Source organism: Lampris incognitus, chromosome 18 (genome assembly GCF_029633865.1).
Source record: "Lampris incognitus isolate fLamInc1 chromosome 18, fLamInc1.hap2, whole genome shotgun sequence".
Taxonomy (NCBI): Eukaryota; Metazoa; Chordata; class Actinopteri; order Lampriformes; family Lampridae; genus Lampris; species Lampris incognitus.
In genome coordinates this window covers 29488966-29507954 of record NC_079228.1, presented here as the reverse complement: position 1 = coordinate 29507954, position 18989 = coordinate 29488966, and the positions used below count along the sequence as shown (strand labels likewise).

At 46.2% G+C, this 18989-nt stretch overlaps 1 protein-coding gene across 1 annotated transcript in view; it reads left to right on the top strand.

Annotated features, from left to right (window-relative positions):
• Positions 1-17548, top strand: part of macf1a (microtubule actin crosslinking factor 1a) — a 302357-nt gene extending 284809 nt beyond the window's left edge. Inside the window, exons 96-102 of the mRNA XM_056298025.1 lie at positions 1984-2001; positions 2815-2932; positions 3774-3836; positions 7662-7879; positions 8846-8968; positions 12542-12638; positions 14842-17548. Of these exons, the coding sequence (XP_056154000.1) occupies positions 1984-2001; positions 2815-2932; positions 3774-3836; positions 7662-7879; positions 8846-8968; positions 12542-12638; positions 14842-15089 (885 nt within the window). The 3' untranslated portion in view covers positions 15090-17548. The remainder of the gene's footprint in view (positions 1-1983; positions 2002-2814; positions 2933-3773; positions 3837-7661; positions 7880-8845; positions 8969-12541; positions 12639-14841) is intronic.
• The last annotated feature ends 1441 nt before the right edge of the window (positions 17549-18989 follow it).

Sequence of the window (18989 nt, the reverse complement as noted above, 5' to 3'; positions counted from 1 at the left end):
AAATAGTGTGAAAGTAAATTTATTACTGTCAGCTACGTTGTCATTGTATTGTTTTCTAAGATTGACAACTCTCCTTAAACATTGTGGTTTTTCCTGTTGCCAAAAAACAAAACAAAAACTCACCTGTCTGGTACACAATATGCCTTAAAGAAACACTGTGGGTTATTTTACATGGAATTGGACGCAGGTCTGGTTGTAAACAGGTTTGCATATGTTAGCCAGGGCAAGCTGTGTTAACTCACCCACTGAGCAGAAATTAACCTTTGACCTTTCTCAACATGACTTCATGTCATACTTCATGTGTGTGGCCATCTCTCTAACCACCCATGTGCCCATGGTGTGTTCATACGTGTTGGAATGTCCCCAGTATCCGTCAAATAACATTTACATGATGTCATAACCTTCACATTACGTGTTTGTAACATGTTTTGTAACGTCACCTTGAAACGGTGGGCTGTCAGCTGTTCACACTACTTATCCCACAGTATTAACGTTATCGTGGCAATGTAAAATCACTGATACACAGACTTAGCTGGGTGTGCCTGTAGCTAACTTGCCGACGCTGCTGTCAGGTTGCTTGTTGGTTTCAAAAGTTATCAGCTCACGCCAATGTTTTGGCAAGTTTACAGCAGCCTTGTAGCCAGAATAGACACAGACTTTAATGCCACGAGAGAGAGGAACAAAGAAAAAGAAAACAGTAGAAATAAGCATCATCAGGGCATAGCAGTCTATTCCGTTGCCTACCAGCACAGGGATCGTCGGTTCGTATCCCCGTGTTACCTCCGGCTTGGTTTGGCGTCCCTACAGACACAATTGGCCGTGTTTACGGGTGGGAAGCCGGATGTGGGTATTGGTCCTGGTCACTGCGCTAGTGCCTCTTCTGGTCAGTCGGAGCGCTTGTTCAGGGAGGAGGGGGGACTGGGGGGAATAACATGATCCTCCCACGCACTACATCCCCCTGGTGAAACTCCTCACTGTCAGGTGAAAAGAAGTGGCTGGTGACTCCACATGTATCGGAGGAGGCATGTGGTAGTCTGCAGCCCTCCCTGGATCGGGGGGGGGGGGCAGTGACCGGGACAGCTCGGATGAGTGGGGTAATTGGCCAAGTATAATTGGCGAGAAAACGGGGGCTCAAGACCCAATCAGATTTGAACACATTTTATGATGTGTTTATGGAAGAAAGACCATGTAGACCATGCATACTAATATCTATAGGGAAGATAAACAAGTATGTTTAGTATATACAGTTTATATAGCTCATACCTTTAATAGATTTTTGATCTCAGACATGAGTCTTTTTATTAGTCTGCATAGCAATACATAGCAGTTGGAACTTTCCACATTCATGGTTTTTTCCCCCCTGCATTGCCCCAGCGCTATGTGTGTATTTATACTACGTCTTTGTGCAACCATAAACCATTAACCGTTTTCAGCAGCTTATCACGGATCAGCCATCACCACCACCAAACGCTGTCTTGTGTTCACACCATCACTATCCCCGTGTTAATGATGTCTACCCTCTGACCACTGGAGGGCGCTGGAGATACTAATAGCACACAGAAACTTGTTCTTGGTCCTTTTTTTCTCTCCGTCCGTCTGTCTGTGTCTACTCGCCCATCTTCTGTCCGTCTTTCCTCCTACTTGCCTCACTTCTGTCACGCGTAACCAAGTCACATCACTTTCTGGCACCATCTGCATAAAGCGTCTCCACCACCATCCCCGTCACCAGCAGCTTTCACACCGTTCACTGCATCTTAAAACCACTTAACCTGAGCTGGAGTACAAGTAGAGGGACTATCACGATGAAATTCCCACTGTGTATGAGAAGCAGTAGAGGTTACTGTACATGAATACATGAATGACATAAGCACATACAGTGCAAAAAAGTTCAAGTGTCATCATTGTCGGTACATGTTATTTCACTCTTTTCCTGTTTCTTTTTCCTTGTGTCTATCTCCTCCTCGTCTGCTGGATTTAATGTAGTTCTTCCTTGGGAATCAGGTAAAGTGACTGCCGCCTCTGTGACCGGGCATCTGAAATCTGCTTCCTGGTTGTCCGCCAATGGAGTCCTTTTATTTCTGTTGTAATACTCTTTAAGAGAAAGACGAGAAAAAAAAGATACTGATGAAAAAATCAACAGTTAATGATTTTTTTCAGTCTTCTCCAAAACATAGACCACTCCATTGTCAGTTTGCGACTCGTGAGCAGGTTTTTATTGTCCAGTTGTGTGTTTTTTTTGCTGTGATTTGTTTTGGTTCTGAGAATGACAAATTGTGCAAAGTAAAATGGCGTCCGTGACATGGCTGAAGTGGAAATTGGTGGTTAGGTGATTTAGAGTGCATTTGACTTGAGATGGGAGGAAAATCAAGGCGCTTGGAGAGAAATTAAAAAATACAAAGAATTCCTCTGTGTGGGTATTGCTTGGCTTGGGTGGTTTAAAACACTTTCCTAATTTTCATGCAGACAACAAAGATTCAATAAAGAGCTGTCAGTGACTTGTACATTGCTTAGATTTAGACTGCCGGGTCAGCTGGGTTGGAAGATGTCTCTCTGTTGTTCTCTCGGTGCATGGGTTACTGTAATTGCATGGAGGGGATGCGGTCAGTGCTCAGTTGTGGCGTAGTGTATGGACTGTTTGTTGTGGTGGCTGTGAAACGCGTGATTAGCACGTCAACAAGCAGTGGACTCACTGGCTTTCTCTCTTTCTCCGATCTCCGTTCCCTCCTCAATTCACCCCCTCCCCCCGCTCTATCTTTCCACATCTCTTTTTCTCTCGCTCTCCCTCTTTCTTCTCCCCTTGCTCCGTCCCATCAGTTCGGGGACTCACAGCAGCTGCGCCTGGTCCGGATCCTGCGCAGCACCGTCATGGTGCGGGTCGGAGGAGGCTGGATGGCTCTGGACGAGTTCCTGGTCAAAAATGACCCATGCAGAGGTGAGCGGTGTGCCCACATTTCTTACAGATGAGCGCACAGAAAGTGAGCACAATTACATGCATACACTCACACACAACACAACTGATCCTTCCTGTCTCTTACATACACATACAAAAACACACACACACACACACACTCTTAATCAAAAGCAAACACTCATCCAAAAAGTGTCACCAAGTGTACACAGAGCACCTGTACAAATATACACCAACCACCGCCAAACAGCACAATGGCACCAGACTGCACAGAGGTCAAAGGGCAAGAGAGCTGTTGGAAAAAAAGAGAAAGGAAAAAGAAAAGCCGTCATGGTGAAACCAAAGCTTGTCGTAATGACAGCCAAACCAGAAGATACCAGGGCGCTGTACCTTTTCTTCACAGTATTTCCTCACGGTGCCGTCCTCTTCACTCTGTGTCTGACATGTTCTTCAGAGTACCCTCTCTCTCTCTTCATCACTCACTCTCTCTTTACCCTCTCTCTCTCCCATGTCAGCATATGTTGAGCTCACCATTTTTCCAAGCTCAGAATCTTTGTCTTTCTCGTAGTTCATTTTTTGGAAGTTTTAGTCCCTTTTTTATCTTATCAAACTTTGTACTGTGATCTTGTCCCATATGATCTTGTCCCATAGCGTTATGCATGGGGTCTCTGTCTCCATGTCTCACTCTTCCTCTTTCAGTCTGTATCTCTTCTCTCACTTTCTCTTGCTTTCCTCTCCCACTTTCATCCTCCTCCAGTTGAACAATAAGAATAGTATGGCATGATGCATGATCCTCAGTTTTCTTCCTTCCCTTTGCCCCTGTTCTTCCCCTCTCTCTCCCTCTCTCCATTTTCTCTTTCCCCAGTGCAACATCCTGGACTTAAGATCCTCCGCTCCGATTCCAGTAGCTCCATCTCATCTCGTATAGGTTGGATTTCTCCTGTCTCTCTCTCTCTCTCTCTCTCTCTTTCTCTCTCTCTCTTTCCATATTTTTCACTCCTCCTTTCGCTCTTTTTCATTTATTTCTCTCTCACTCACTCTTACTAGCTTGTTTTCTGTCATGTTCTTGCAAACTTCTTGTGTTTTTCGTTTGTTTGGATCTGTTTCTTCTTCTTTGGTTCGGTGTCTTTGGTCTGGGCTTGTTGCCATGCCTTGCTGACTGCGACCACCGGACTAACGTTGTTTCCCTAAGGTCCTGTGCTGTTCCTCCACCCATCCACCCTGGCTGTCTGCTCATGCTAGCTCTGATGTCCTCACTATTTTATGCAGATTACAGGAGTCACTAGCATTCAACGGTTCCAGGCCCCTGTTCAAGTCTGTGTGTGTGTGTGTGTGTGTGTGTGTGTGTGTGTGTGTCTGTGTCTGTGTCTGTGTGTCTGTGCGTGTGCATGAGTATGTGTGCATAACTGTAGGTGTGATTTAATGGCAATCTCAACTTCACAGACTTTACCTGTGAGTGAGTGTATATTTGTGCATGTGATCATATATCTCTGAAGTACTAACAGGGCAAATGAGTGTGTTGGCATATGCATGTATGGTCTTTGTGTGTGTGTGTGTGCGTGCGTGTGTGTATTTGTGTGTATTTGTGTGTGTCTTTCTTTTCATTCCACCATGAGCATGCGGTTATTTCCCTCTGTCTCTTATGTCTCTCAGTGACGGTCACTCCTGGGTATTTCTGCTGCCGAGGTACCTACGTTTCCTGTCTCTCTGCCTCTGTCCCTGTCTGACCCCATCTTGACATCTTTTTCTCACTCTTTATTCAGCATTTTATTCATCTAGCCATCTATCCATCCATTCGGCTGTCATCCCTAGTCCTAAACCACTGCAGTCCTCTGCATTTGTGTGTGTGTGTGTGTGTGTGTGTGTGTGTGTGTGTGTGTGTGTGTGTGTGTGTGTGTGTGTGTGTGTGTGTGTGTGTGTGTGTGTGTGTGTGTGTGTGTGTGTGTGTGTGTGTGTGTGTATGTGTGTGTGTGTGTGTGTTGGGGCATACGTATGGGTGTCGATGTTGGTCTTGTCTATGTGCTGGTGTCTGCATCCTGCTTTCCTCACTCATACCAGCAGCAGGGTTTGGCCGGCCCTGGTCTTGATGTTTTGTTTTTTCCTCTTTCTTTTAACTGTGTTATGTTGTTCTTCAATTTACAAATTGACCGACCAAAATTTTTAACATGGGATTAATTTTTAAGCTTACACAAACAGGACAGAGGTTAAAGTTGCTCACCTCTAAAACACGAAGGGAAAGCCAGTGAGGTGCAAAAGGTTTGAAGAGGGCGTAAAAACTGGAAAACTGGACAGCAGGTTGTGTGTACAGCAGAATCCAGCGGTGGGTTTTGAGTTGGAGTACATTCAGACAAATTAAAACACAGCCAACTGGGAAAAAAGACAAACAGAAATAACAGGCGCAAATCAAAAAAGCAGGACATCGCTTTACAGATACAGAACGGATGCTACGTGTCATGTGTTGTACTGTATCAGCGCAGCCTCTGTGTACCCTAATGCTGAATAAAACAAGATATGATAAAATGTTCATTTATCCTCTCGGGGTAATTGTGTAAATAATTGAACTGTGTATCAAGATAAAGCGCCATATAAATCTGTTATTAATTAATGTATATAATTAAATCTATTATTACTAATTAATAGTAATCTGTTGTTATTATTATTATTATAATGAAAAAGTCAAACTATGAGAATGACCGAAGTGGGAAAAATACATCCAGTTGTGTCTGCGTGTGTCCTAATGCCAACGGTGAATGTACTAAAAAGTTGTACAGCCGAAACATCACCAATGCGAAAAAGAAAAAAAAAAGCATTGGTTTTATTCGTTTTGAGAGCACTGGCTAGATTTCCAGTTTGAATTCACAAAGAGAAAGAGATAAAGGTCAGAACACTACGAGGAAACATTACTCTCTAAAACATGAGAGACAGGAGAAAGGACGAGAGGAAGAGAATTTGACCGCTAAGACCTGGGCATGGCCAGCCTGGGTTTCTAATAACGCTGGCTTCCAATGTGGCTCCTTTTTTTTCCATTTTGAAATGTGATGGCTGGTTGGTCGGGGACCCAATTACAGGGTGCACCTGGCTGGCGTGGGGGATGTAATTGCAGGGTGCACCCATTTAATTGACTGGCCTTGCTGTTGCGTTGCTAGGGGCAATGACCATGAGGGGGTGTGGCTAGGATTGGCGAGTCCAACCACGGCCACAGCTGCACTACCGCCACGGCTAGCTGCAGCCTGCCTCCATTTTTCTATTTCTTCTCCTTCCTCTTCGTTGTCTTCTTCTTCTTCTTCTTCTTCTTCGCCCTCTTCTCCTCGCTTCTCCCTTTTCTTCCCCTAGTTTTTAATTTTGTCTCCCTGGTAAACATTTCTCCCTGTATTCCTGCTTTTCTTTATGTATCCTTTTCTATCCGTGCCTCTTTACCTCATCGTCATTCCCTTTTTTCTTGGTCTTATCTTTCTCTTTTGTCCAAATTCCTTCATCCATCCCTGTTCTTTTTATCTTTTCCATTCTGTTTTGTAAGATTCTCTCTCTCTCTCTCTCTCTCTCTCTCTCTCTCTCTCTCTCTCTCTCTCTCTCTCTCTCTCTCTCTCTCTCTCTCTCTCTCTCTCTGTTTGCGGCTGGCTTCTCTGGGCTTGAGTGTTGTGTGCTGGGGCTGCTGCACTTCCTTGTTGGAGAATGCTGCTCAGTGTTTATTCCAAAGGGGGAAACTCTGAAATCTGCCCCTTGTTAAACATCAACCTGGCATGTCCCCACAGTACATGCACACACACACACACACACACACACACACACACACACACACACACACACACACACACATACCAGAGCCGAAACACTCCTCACCAGGATTTTGGGAGGGGGGAAAAAAGGATATCCTGTTAATTTGGGGGGGGGTTGTAACAGGAGAATCTTTGCTTTGACTCCCATTGTCCTTCACATTTCTAAAAGTAGCTTGAATTGTTCTTTTTTAAGCTAATACGCAACGAAAGTGCCACTCACTCAGGGAAATGAAAAGCTTACTTTGGAGACACTGGACACCGCTAAAGGCATGCTCGACCTTCTTGTAGCAGCCTGGTACCCGCACCAGTAGTTGAAATATTACCCATTAGTCTCCTCTTCATCGCAGAAATTTAGTTGTCTGCAAACAAACATCTATGAAATGAGATTTTGACTGTTGGAGGTCCTGCAGGACCTCCTGCAGGACGTGTCTCCAGCGACGGCACGGTGTCTTCAGAATAAGTACAAACATTTTGCTTACTAACTTGACTTTTGGTGCGTATTGTATAAATGTGTGTTAATACTATCATCAACACAAACACTCACTCACCCATATACACACACTCACGAGTTTCCCCTTGAAAGTGGCCATACCAAAGTGCACTTATGACCCCCTCAACTGCCCCCCCCCACCCCACCCCGCACTGACCCGAGCACTCGTGCACATGCACGGACTCTTACGTCAGCATCCCGGGGCGCACCAACTCCCTGACTCACACTGCTCGCTGCATCTGTCGCCTCCTACAGGAGAAATACTGAACTGTTGTGATATACTGACTCGTTTGTCCTCTCTCTGTTCTTCTACTCCCTCGCTCCTCTCTCGTACACTGTTCTCTCCGTTGCCCCCTCTCCTTTCACTCTCTCTCCCTGTCTGTCTCTTTCTGTCCCTAATACTTCCTTTCCGTCTCGCTCTCTTTCACACTCCCTTCTCCATTCGCTCTCTCTTCCTCTCTTCCCTTCTCTCTCTCGCTCTCCCCAGCTCGTGGTCGTACCAACCTGGAGCTGAGGGAAAAGTTCATTCTTCCAGAGGGGGCGTCTCAGGGTCTGGCCGCCTTCCGTTCCCGGGGACGGCGCTCCAAGCCAGGCTCCCGCAACGCCTCACCCACCCGCTCCTCCTCCTCGGCCTCCCACAGCGCCCACAGCTGCGCCTCCCTCCCTTCCACTCCAGCCACCCCAACCACCTCCGCCTCATCGAGGGTGAGTGCCTTGTCAAAGTCCAGGGTACTGTTTCAAGTTTTATTTGAGAAGCGAAAAAGACAAAACTAAACATCAGACATGCATCACAACACAATTTTGCATTAGGACAGGGTGTTTATACACCAGTAAAACATACGACCTGTCACTGATGCTGTTATTCAAGGTGATTCCCAGCACAGTAAGTAAATACATCATTCATTTTGCATACATTTTTTCACATGTGTGATGGGCAGTAGTCAAACCCGTGAACATGACAGCGTCATCGCGCTACCCTGGATGGTGGCAGATCAGCGAACACAAACAAAGCAATTAGTATTGCTGCCCTCGTGTCTTTGTGACGTCCTCGTCACACCCCCATCTAATTATAGTTCACACAACCTGGATCAGCCAGGACTGCAATGATGAGTTGTGTTATGTGTTGTTGTTTTTTATATTTATTGTAAAGTGACGTAAATGTATTGTCTGGTTGTCGTTTTTTTTTGTCACGTGTGAAAACACTGGTATAAATGGTGTGTGTGAACGTAGGGACAGAGAGATGAAGTTGACGTTGTTGTGTGTGTCTGTGTGGTTGACTGCTGCCATGTCATTGTTGTTGCATGTTAAATTACACCACATCCTTAAATGTGAGATTTTTATTTGTTGTTCTGTTTCTTTTTTTTTTCTTTCATCTGTTTGTCTTTCCCACCCTGCCTAATCCCTGCCTCGCAACCTTTTGCTAACACGACTTCAAAATTGCCCTTCCTGTTGGATTTGGTTCTGTGTTTGCGGGATACTGGGGGAAAAAAAACACACACCTTCACTGTCACACAAACACACACTGCGCTCCTACCTGCCTGCTGCCCTTCCTTCCCTCCTTCCTTCCTTCCTACCCGCCCCCACCATCTTCCTCCCAACCCCTTACTTCCATTCCTTGCCTCCTCTCCCCTTTTCCCGCTGGCCTCGCTTCCCCTCCCGTCCTCCCTTCAGTCTTCCCATACTCACTCGCGAGACTATGCCAAGCCCTGGCTGGCTCACAGTAAAACTCCAACGCCAACCAAGTGCCACTGCTGCCCAGATCACGGCCATGGCCACACCGCCCCTGGGCACGAGGTAATGCACCGCCCACACCCTTACCCCACATCCATCCCCCGCATCCCCTTCAACCCAACACCCACCCGCACCCCCCCCCCAACCCAACCCCACTGAGCGCGCTAACGCACTAACCCGTGCACTCCAAGTTGGTCTCCCAAACATTGCAAGCAGACCTTATTTGGAGCCGTTAGTTGTTGGGGGCATGGAGGGTATACAAAGTTTTGTCTTAAGGGGAAACAATCATGATTTCAACATTATCTCTCTCAATATTATAAATATATGTTGTAGGGATAACACTCCATTAGCATCCATAAAACTGAGCAGTCTTCTATGTGTCTGAAACGGTGCCGGAACTGTTTCCACCAGTGATGTCACTGGCAGACAATTCCTGACTCGCCGTCTTTATGGGGTGTTTGGTAGCATTCACTATACAACGGCTTTATGTAGCGTTTTTATTCCCATTTTCTTATACAGCGTATGTAGTCTGTTTCAATTTAGCCCATTGAAGGTAGCTGCAAACCAGGAAGTAAGGTTTGTAGTTTACAGATTTTGTAGTTTGTTTGTAGTCACAGATTATTCGACAGTGTCTTTACTGGTGGACACTTTTCCGCACAATGTCATGTATGGCTGCTAATGGAGTTTTATTACTACATGATAAACATCTCAACACATGTATGTACTAGGGCATTCACAACTGCTCCATTTTAGTAGTCCTCAACTATTGCCAAAAAGTAGTCAAGTAGTGGATTAATCGCGGGAGATATATCAAAATTTTTCACCCAATAACAACGATCAATTCTCGTCCAAAAGGTCTCAAATACATCCAGTAAAAGGTTAACTAATGTAGGTGGACACACTCCTCATCAAGGTGCAGCCAAAAGTGAGTGTCCGTTTTGGGAACCTCAGAATTGCATCTCTGCTCTTTGCAGATGATGTGGTTTTGTTGGCTTCATCAGAACGTGACCTCCAGCATGCACTGGGGCGGTTTGCAGCTGAGTGTGAAATGACCGGGATGAGAGTCAGCACCTCCAAGTCTGAGGCCATGGTTCTCTACCGGAAAATGGTGGATTGCTCCCTCTGGGTTGGAGATGAGTTGTTGCCTCAAGTGAAGGAGTTCAAGTATCTCGGGGTCTTGTTCACGAGTGAGGGTAGGATGGAGCAGAAGATTGACAAGTAGATTGGTGCAGCATCGGCAGTAATGCGGACGTTGTACTGGACCGTTGTGGTGAAGAAGCTGAGCTGGAAGGCAAAGCTCTCAATTTACCAGTCAGTCTTCGTTCCACCCCTCGCCTATGGGCATGAGCTTTGGGTAGTGACCGAAAGGGTGAGATCGTGGATACAAGCAGCTGAAATGAGTTTCCTCCGTAGGGTGTCTGGGCTCAGCCTTAGAGATAGGGTGAGGAGCTTGGACATCCGGAGGGAGCTCGGAGTAGAGCCGCTGCTCCTTTGCATTAAAAGGAGCCAGTTGAGGTGGTTCGAGCATCTGATTAGGATGCCCCCTGAGCACCTTCCTTTGGAGGTTTTCTGGGCACGTCCAACTGGGAGGAGGCCCCGGGGTAGACCCAGAACTCACTGGAGGGACTACATGTCCAATCTGGCCTGGGAACATCTTGGGATCCCCCAGGAGGAGCTGGAGGGCATTGCTGGGGAGAGGGAGGTCTGAAGTGCCCTACTTAGCTTGCTGCCACCGCGACCCGACCCCGGAGAAGCGGCTGACGATGAGATGAGATGAGATGAGATGAGAGAATGTAGGTGGGACCAACCTGGGGTACACAAAATAGCAGAGTCCACGACTGGCTATGAGAGGCTGGTTACAAATGAGCCACAATCTGATTGGACTAAACCCCCAGCAAGCTTGTTTGAGCTGGAGGGTTTGACTGCAGTAACAACACGACTGCTTGTGTTTCGGTTTAACTAGTGACCGTGTTAAAGCAACATTATGTAACTTTTTATCTTAACAGCTTCAAAATCATTTTGATGGTACACTGACTTGTGATAGGGAGAATGGTGTCTCCTTCATTCCCACTCCGTGCCCCAAACGCCTGTTCTTGCACTATGTAACTTGGGCTGAGCGGGTACGAGCTACCGCAAGCAATATTTTTTTCCTAGGATGGCAAAGTCAGTGTACCATTAAAATGATTTTGAAGCTGTTATTTTTAGGTAAAAAAAAAAGTTGCATAATGTTGCTTTAACTGGGGAATTTCAGCCGAGTGCGTCCGTGGTTGTCGTGGTTACAGCAGCTGTTGAAAAGCCTTAAATTATCTTAAATTGAACGTTCAATACAGTATGTATTCGTCTGGTCCTTTTTGTCCTACATTATGTAAATTAAACGGTGTCGCCAACAAGAAGCGTTCACATTTCTTGAAGATACTTTTAATGTGGAGGAAAACAGATATAATGTCTAATGAGGAATTTAACATTATAATGCTGCAGGTTAAATAATTGAATGTGGGCCACTTTGCGATTGAGGATAACGGTACAAAATACAGCTGCTGTTTGTCTCCCACATTATAAGAAACATTACAAGAGGGGAGTCCTGCCGAGCACAATTTAACTTAGATAAATGGTTAGCGTACATATTAAACAAAGATGAGTATATTTAAAATGTATTAAAGTAAATTGAAAGGCTTTTAGGAGGGCGCTGTTCTATTGGTGTTCTCAGCAGCTGCCATTACTAAAGTCGCCAGTTAACGCGGTTGCTTGTTAAACCGAGACACGGGGATAGCGGGAGTCTTTCCTTCTCTAAAGACCTTAAATTCTGCTTATTTAACATGGCATAATGTGTAAAATCGTTGTTCAAATCAGACAAATCTATGTTGGAGCCACAGCGCCCCCAGCTGCGTATCTGCTGTGGATGCATTGCCACTACTTTATTCCTGCCCAGTACTAAAACCACAGATGAACGATTAGTCTGCAGCTATGCACAGTGTCGACTCGTGGTTTTGATAGTCCACTATTCTGTGAAACCCCTGGTATGTACAGAGAGAGAGATGAAGATGATGATGATGATGTTGAAACTCATGGTTGTTTTCTTTCATTTTATGTTTTGTCGGCTTCAGAAAAAACATGAAGGATGTTTTTGAAGAGAATATATTTTCTGGTGTGAAAGTCCAAAACTGAAAAGAGGTTTACGTTTAGGTCGAAGGTTAATTGAGATTTAACGAAATTGTATTGTTTAAAAGGCTGCAGCCTCATTTATTTTAAACATTACATAGCACAGTGTTATCAACCCTGCAGCTTTTTACTTGCCAGTGTCTGTTGGTTTGGTGTGAAACACTGCAGTAAGTCTCGCCCTGTGCCTTTTTACACTATGCAGTAGTGTTGTTAGTAATGGGTAGTTATTATAGAAGTACAGTGTCTGTGTGTGTGGTGTTCATCTATTTAGTAACGAGGTTTAGTATCGGTAGCTTTTGTGGTGTATGGTGTCGCTGTTTATGTGGTGTGTTGTTCATCTGTCTAGCATTAATGTGAGCAGCTGAGGATCTTTTAGTGGTAATATAGTATTGATGTCTTAAGATGAGATCACGACTTCAACAGCTTTTGTTCGACTCCACAGTTGATTTGTCCTGTCGTTTTGCAACCTTCCTGTAGGGGGCGTCGTCAGGGTCCAAGCTGAAGAGGCCGCCGTTCCACTCCAGCCGAGGCTCGCTGACGGGAGAAAACGGAAACGGCAAACCATCTCGCACAGGTGAGAGACGACTGTTAGTGTCTCAGAAATGTAGAGCGGCAGCATGGTGTGGTGAGGAGGCAGAAACCTGCTGCGTCTACCCTGATGAAGATTCTTTGAGCTAGGCATCCAACCTCTGCCCACTCCAGGGGTGTCATTCTGTCATAGGTCCTGACCTCTGTGGAAGAGGATAAGGGAAAAGAGAGTTATCCTACATCGATTTTATGAAGAATCGTGTGACGATTAAAAAGGGCTGCACAACTAATTGTATCTTGATCACAGTTTCAGTAGCGGTTTAAAGATTTGTACATTTGAATGATAATTTATTAATGGGTTTATGAAATGCATTATGAATGTGAAGGCAGTTTTCTGTTCATTTAAAATGCTCAGTAAAACAATTGTATGGATGAATAATCCATAAATGGATTATTAAACAAAATGGGTGAATCTTGTACTTTCGGCTGCTCCCGTTAGGGTCGCCACAGCAGATCATCTGTTTCCATCATTTCCTGTCCTCTGCGTTGTCCTCTGTCATGCCAGCCACCTGCATGTCCTCTCTCCCCACATCCATAAACCTCCTCTTTGGCCTTCCTCTTTTCCTCTTCCCTGGCAGCTCCATATTCAGCATCCTTCTCCCAATATACCCAGCATCCCTCCTCCACACATGTCCAAGCCATCTCAATCTTGCCTCTCTTGCTTTGTCTCCAAATCGTCCAACCTGAGCTGTCCCTCTAATATGCTCATTCCTAATCCTGTCCTTCTTCGTCACGCCCAGTGAAAATCTTAGCATCGTCAACTCTGCCACCTCCAGCTCCGCCTCCTGTCTTTTCATCAGTGCCACTGTCTCCAAACCATATACCATAGCTGGTCTCACTACCATCTTGTAAACCTTCCCTTTAACTCTTGCTGTTATCCTTCTGTCCGCTCCTGACACTCTTCTCCACCTACTCCACCCTGCCTGCACTCTTCTTCACCCCACTTCTGCACTCCCTGTTACTTTGAACAGTTGACTCCAATTATTGAAACTCGTCCACTGTCACCTCGACTCGTTGCATCCTCACCATTTCACTGTCCTCCCTCTCATTCATGCATATGTATTCAAAATGGATGACTCATCATGATAAATAATCATTATCGCACTATTGAGTAAAATAATCGGGATTATCATTTAACCATAATTGTGCACTTCTACCGTTAAACTGGTGTAGTCTAGTTTGTTGAAGTTGACGTGTGTCACGGCAGATGTTATGTGTTTAATAACTTATCTGCAGATTTTCTTTTCATCATATAAACCAAAGGTACGTGTGCCTGTAAGACTTGTGAATGCCTCAAAGTTCCTAGACAAATGAAGAGTTTTGCACTGTGGAAATGTAATGTTTGGTTATAAAATGGTGAAAATAATGATTTTTTTCCACGTCCTATAAAGTCAACTCCTTTGCAGGTGCATGGTTTTCGCCAAACAGCGACAAGCAAAGCATGGCCCTTAGCATGTAACGGGTGTTAGTTGGCGTACAGATTGTGCTGTTTGATGGATGCCTCCTATCTAAAGCACACCTGGTTTAATTCTATATTGGTGTATATATTTTAAAGCATGGGTGAATCATGTACACTAATGTCCCTACCCATCCAGCCCCTCAGCATGGCGATGAGGAGGGCTGTAATATCTCATCTAGTGTTAAGAGATAATCCGCTAAGGCGAAGAAACACCCGACATCAAGCCAACTGTGTTAAAGGCCTTAACGCACACCTTGTGTTGGATTATCCCATTCCTACCAGGGTCATTTACCAAAGAATTAAAATAAAAGCATTCACTTTTTTTTTACCTTTCGTACTCAGAATTGAAGGTTTATGAAAGAAAAGTTAGCCAGTAAGCTAAAGTCTTTAATGTTTACAGCTACTGATTCATCGTGTTGCTATGGTTACATAGAGACTTTGTGGCCAGCGTATGAATTTAGAACAGTGATTAAAGTGAAGCTGAACAACGTGTGTATTAACGCACACCCTCCAGCCAATCAGAGACCAGTATTCTCCCTGACCATGTTGTAAGTGTTGATAAAGGCCCAGAATGATTCTTATGAAAACTTAAAATGTCATGCGCTTCATAACTCTGTTATTGTATCCTTTCCTCCCCTGAACTTTCTTTCCTTTTGCTCTAATGCACTTTCCCGCCTCCATTCCCTCCTCCTCCTCCCTCTTACCATCTCATCTCTTCTTCCCATCCCAGACCCAAAGCGTGCCGGGTCCACCGCTAGTGGTCCTGCCAGCCGGGCCGGCAGCCGGGCAGGCAGCCGGGCCAGCAGTCGACGTGGCAGTGACGCCTCGGACGCCTCAGAGCTGCAGGACACGCGCTCGGTCTGCTCGGATACGTCGGACACACCGCGGCGGCCAGGGGGAGGCGCCAAACCCTCCAAGATCCCCACCATCTCCAAGAAGGCCCCCAGCCCCAAGACCCCCGCCTCAGCGAAGAAATAGGAGCAGCCGGATGGAGGAGGAGAAATGGAGGAAGAGGAAGACAGTCGGCTTTGTTGCCACCCATGACCACTGGAGCTGAGCTGAAACCCCGCCTCACATCACTATTCTCACAATGGGTGGAGCTGCGATTGCTGGTGGCCATCTTGGGTGTGCCACCGTCCATCCATTGGGTTTGCATGGGACTCGTGCACTTTAACTAATGTTATTTCAGGTCGGCGGGGGGGGGGTAGAGGTGTAGAGAAAAGATGAATACCCTCTCTCTGTCCCCCCCCCCTTCTTCCACTCATTCACAACATGCACAAGAGGAGAAGGGCTCCGGACCATGAACCTGAAGTCAGGGTTCATGCTCCTGCACGACGGGTTTTCAAACAGAGCGGAAAAAAAAACCTTTTTCTTAAAGAACCAATTCCAGTTTGCCTTCCCGACGCCTCCATTTTCTCTCATGAGTTGACTTTTCTAGGAGATTCTACGGTTTCTCTAGAATGGTCCTACAACCGCCCACCAACTTCCCCATGGGAAACTCCAGCTGCGTAGAACCGAAAATCAACCAACCAAGCTAACTTGATGCTGCCTTATTTACTGTTACACGTCTCTGTCGTTACCAGAGAAAGAGCCAGAGAGAAAGATAATCTTTCAACTGCTTAACGTTTCAACACTGACTCACAAATACACGTGTTTGAATAAAAACTACACACCCACACACACACACACTCACACACTTTCACACAGGTGATTAAGGAGTGGGTTACACCACGGTGACTAATTCTACATCAGCTCACAGGATGACACGAGAAAAAAAACACTTTGTGAGTTCAGATCGGTGTGTGGGTCACAGTTCAATGCCGAGTGAGGGAAACGAAAAAGGAAATATGCAATGACGGCCATGTTGCTCCTCCCCGGGCTTGATCGGCTGGTTGGTGAAAGAGAGAGACACCTCAGCATGTCTCTGTGGGAGTGGAGCATGCAGACGCCACGCCACGCCACGCCTGACCACTTCCTGCTTCAAAACACACCGACGGGCCGCAACCTCGGAGGACTAGCGACGGTTGTGGTGGGAATGAGCAGTTGCTACAACTACAGAGAAGAACAGACACACACACACAGACACACACACACAAACACGTGTATGTACGCACCGCAATGCAGAACCTGCTCCAACGTTGCACCGAAGGGTGTGTGTGTGTGTGTGTGTGTGTGTGTGTGTGTGTGTGTGTGTGCGCGTGTGTGTGCGTGTGTGTTAAAGCAGGTGGGGATTTGTCACAACTCCTTTCAACAGTCCGTCAACAAAACACTTAACTCTCAGTAGAAGGGACAACTTCTCACGCTGACACCTTCCACTGACGGCACATTAATAACTACACAACAAGGTCACCTAGCCCGGTGGTAATGACTCTTTGCCTTTATTATTATTATTATTATTATTTTATTTTTTTTGGTGAATTGAGAGTTTGACAGCCAGCTCACACCAACTGTCTCCCCCTCCTCGATCTCGCGCCGAACTCGGCCGGCCAGGAGCACAGACGCCCCCGCACGCGGCACTAGTGCGCTGTTACGTGTGTGTCGTTTTCACGTGTTACAAAAAAAAATAATTATAGAGGTCATTAACTCGAGTCACTGTATGCAAAGATTTAATTTGCGAATGTTTTTTTTCCTCTGTCCTCTGATTGTTCTCTGGTTAATTTATGATCCAGCTGTGCATTTGTTTTCTAGCTTGAGAGAAAAATCTATATTTATTTTTAAGCTCTGCGTCATATCACCTTCAGCGGAGAGCGGTTAGTGTTGAGATTAGGGAAATGTGATCTTTTGTACCAAGGAGATGTCAACGCCGATCCTCTGTCGACATCGTTTGTGTGTTTATAAGCGTGTTTCTACTTCATGGTGACATAACATTATCCATCAGGGCGCCGACTGATTCCGATGGCAGCCTTGTACCTTTTTCTTTTTTTGTGTGTGTGCTAAGGACTACAATTCCCAGATCATGACCAAAGGGGGTTGCCCTTGACGTGTAGCGACAAGTACTACAAATATGAATGACAGGGGACCTTAGCAGAGTGGGCCAATGAGAGGGAGCTTCCTCTATCATGTCCCGCCCCTTAGTGTCTCCTTTTTAACCCCCCCCCTCCCAAAATGTCCTGTCACTGACGGGGCCTGACTTGTCCGTGTGCATTATCTCAACGTAAGAGATGACATTTATAGAAATCCTGATACAGCAAAAGATCTTCTGGTGATTTTTTTTTTGTAATTTATTGTCATTTGGACGGTGGGGTTTTGGCACGCAGGAGATGAGCCCACTACCTTTTGATGCTGTGCTACTCTGATAAAGACATACATGGAGGGGAGGGAGACAAGAGCGGCATCAGCAGAAGTCAACTGTGTAAAAGTAAAACAAAACAAAAAAAACAAATTATAAACAATTTTTGCTCTGTTTTTGTATTAAAAGTATGCTTGCAGAAAACAAATGTATCTCGGCGTTGATATTTGTTTGACCTACTATTGGGTGTGTGTGTGTGTGTGTGTGTGTGTGTGTGTGTGTGTGTGTGTGTGTGTGTGTGTGTGTGTGTGTGTGTGTGTGTGTGTGTGTGTGTGTGCGTGGACTGATAATTGTCTTCCGTGGTCCTAGTGTGTGGAAAACTGACTGGTTTCCTATGAGCACATGATTTGTTACGCTGAAAATAACTCAGCGTAACGTGATTGTTGCTGCGTATAGCCGGGCGCCCAGGAGCCTGAGTATTTAATACGCGTGTCTACACAGGGTTACACATGGCTGATTTTGTGCACCTGTATTTTTCGAGTGTGTGCGCGTGCATGCAGTGATTTTTGTGTAAGTGTGTGTGTGTGTGTGTGTGTCTCTCTCTCGTATGCACTCGTGCCAATATTCACACACACCGCTATCAGCGGACTGCTGGCGGTGTCCGGACATTTCTCGCTAATTGGTTCCAGGGTACATTTAGTCTCTGGAGATGGAGAGGCACACCCTGCCCCATCATCTGCTCGGCGGGTGGAGGGAATGACGGAGGAGAGGAGCTTCTGGTCGGGTTTGTGAATTTGGGGAATTTTGAATGTGGCTTGCTGGTCTGTTCCTAGTATGTAGTTTGTATAGTTGTCAACAGCCGTGACAATTCGGCCACTTTCAGCTCCTCTTTGTGGTTCTGCACCTTGGGGCGGGGGGGGGGGTTCCCCCTCCAGGGCTTTGGGATTTCAGGGTTTTGGCTGTTGATGTTTAACTTGTTTTTATTATTTGTTTGAATTTCTGCATTATTGCATGAATTTCAGGTGCAAGATGTGTCTTGGTGTGTGTTCTTGAGCCCAGCCCTGGTTTGTGCATCAGAGATGATTTTGGGGAGTCCGGGTGGCGTAGCGGTCTATACCGTTGCCTACCAACACGGAGATCACCGGTTCGAATCCCCATGTTACCTTCGGCTTGGTCGGGCGTCCCTACAGACACAATTGGCCGTGTCTGCGGGTGGGAAGCCAGATGTGGGTATGTGTCCTGGTCGCTGCACTAGCGCCTCCTCTGGTCGGTCGGCGAGCCTGTTCGGGGCGGAGGGGGAACTGGGGGGAATAGCGTGATCCTCCCACGCGCTACGTCCCCCTGATGAAACTCCTTATTGTCAGGTGAAAAGAAGCGGCTGGTGACTCCACATGTATCGGAGGAGGCATGTGATAGTCTGCAGCCCTCCCCGGATCGGCAGGGGGGGGGGCAGCGACGGCTCGGAAGAGTGGGGTAATTGGCCGGATACAATACGGGAGGGGGGAAAAAGGGGGGTGATTTGCTCGTGTGTGTGTGCGCGCGCCTGCCAAGTATCGGGGAAATTTGGCCCCCATCAGGATAGAAAAACCTGAAGCCACCTACCTTGTGGGAACATTTTGTGGATCCCCATGAGAAAACGGGTCTATTTT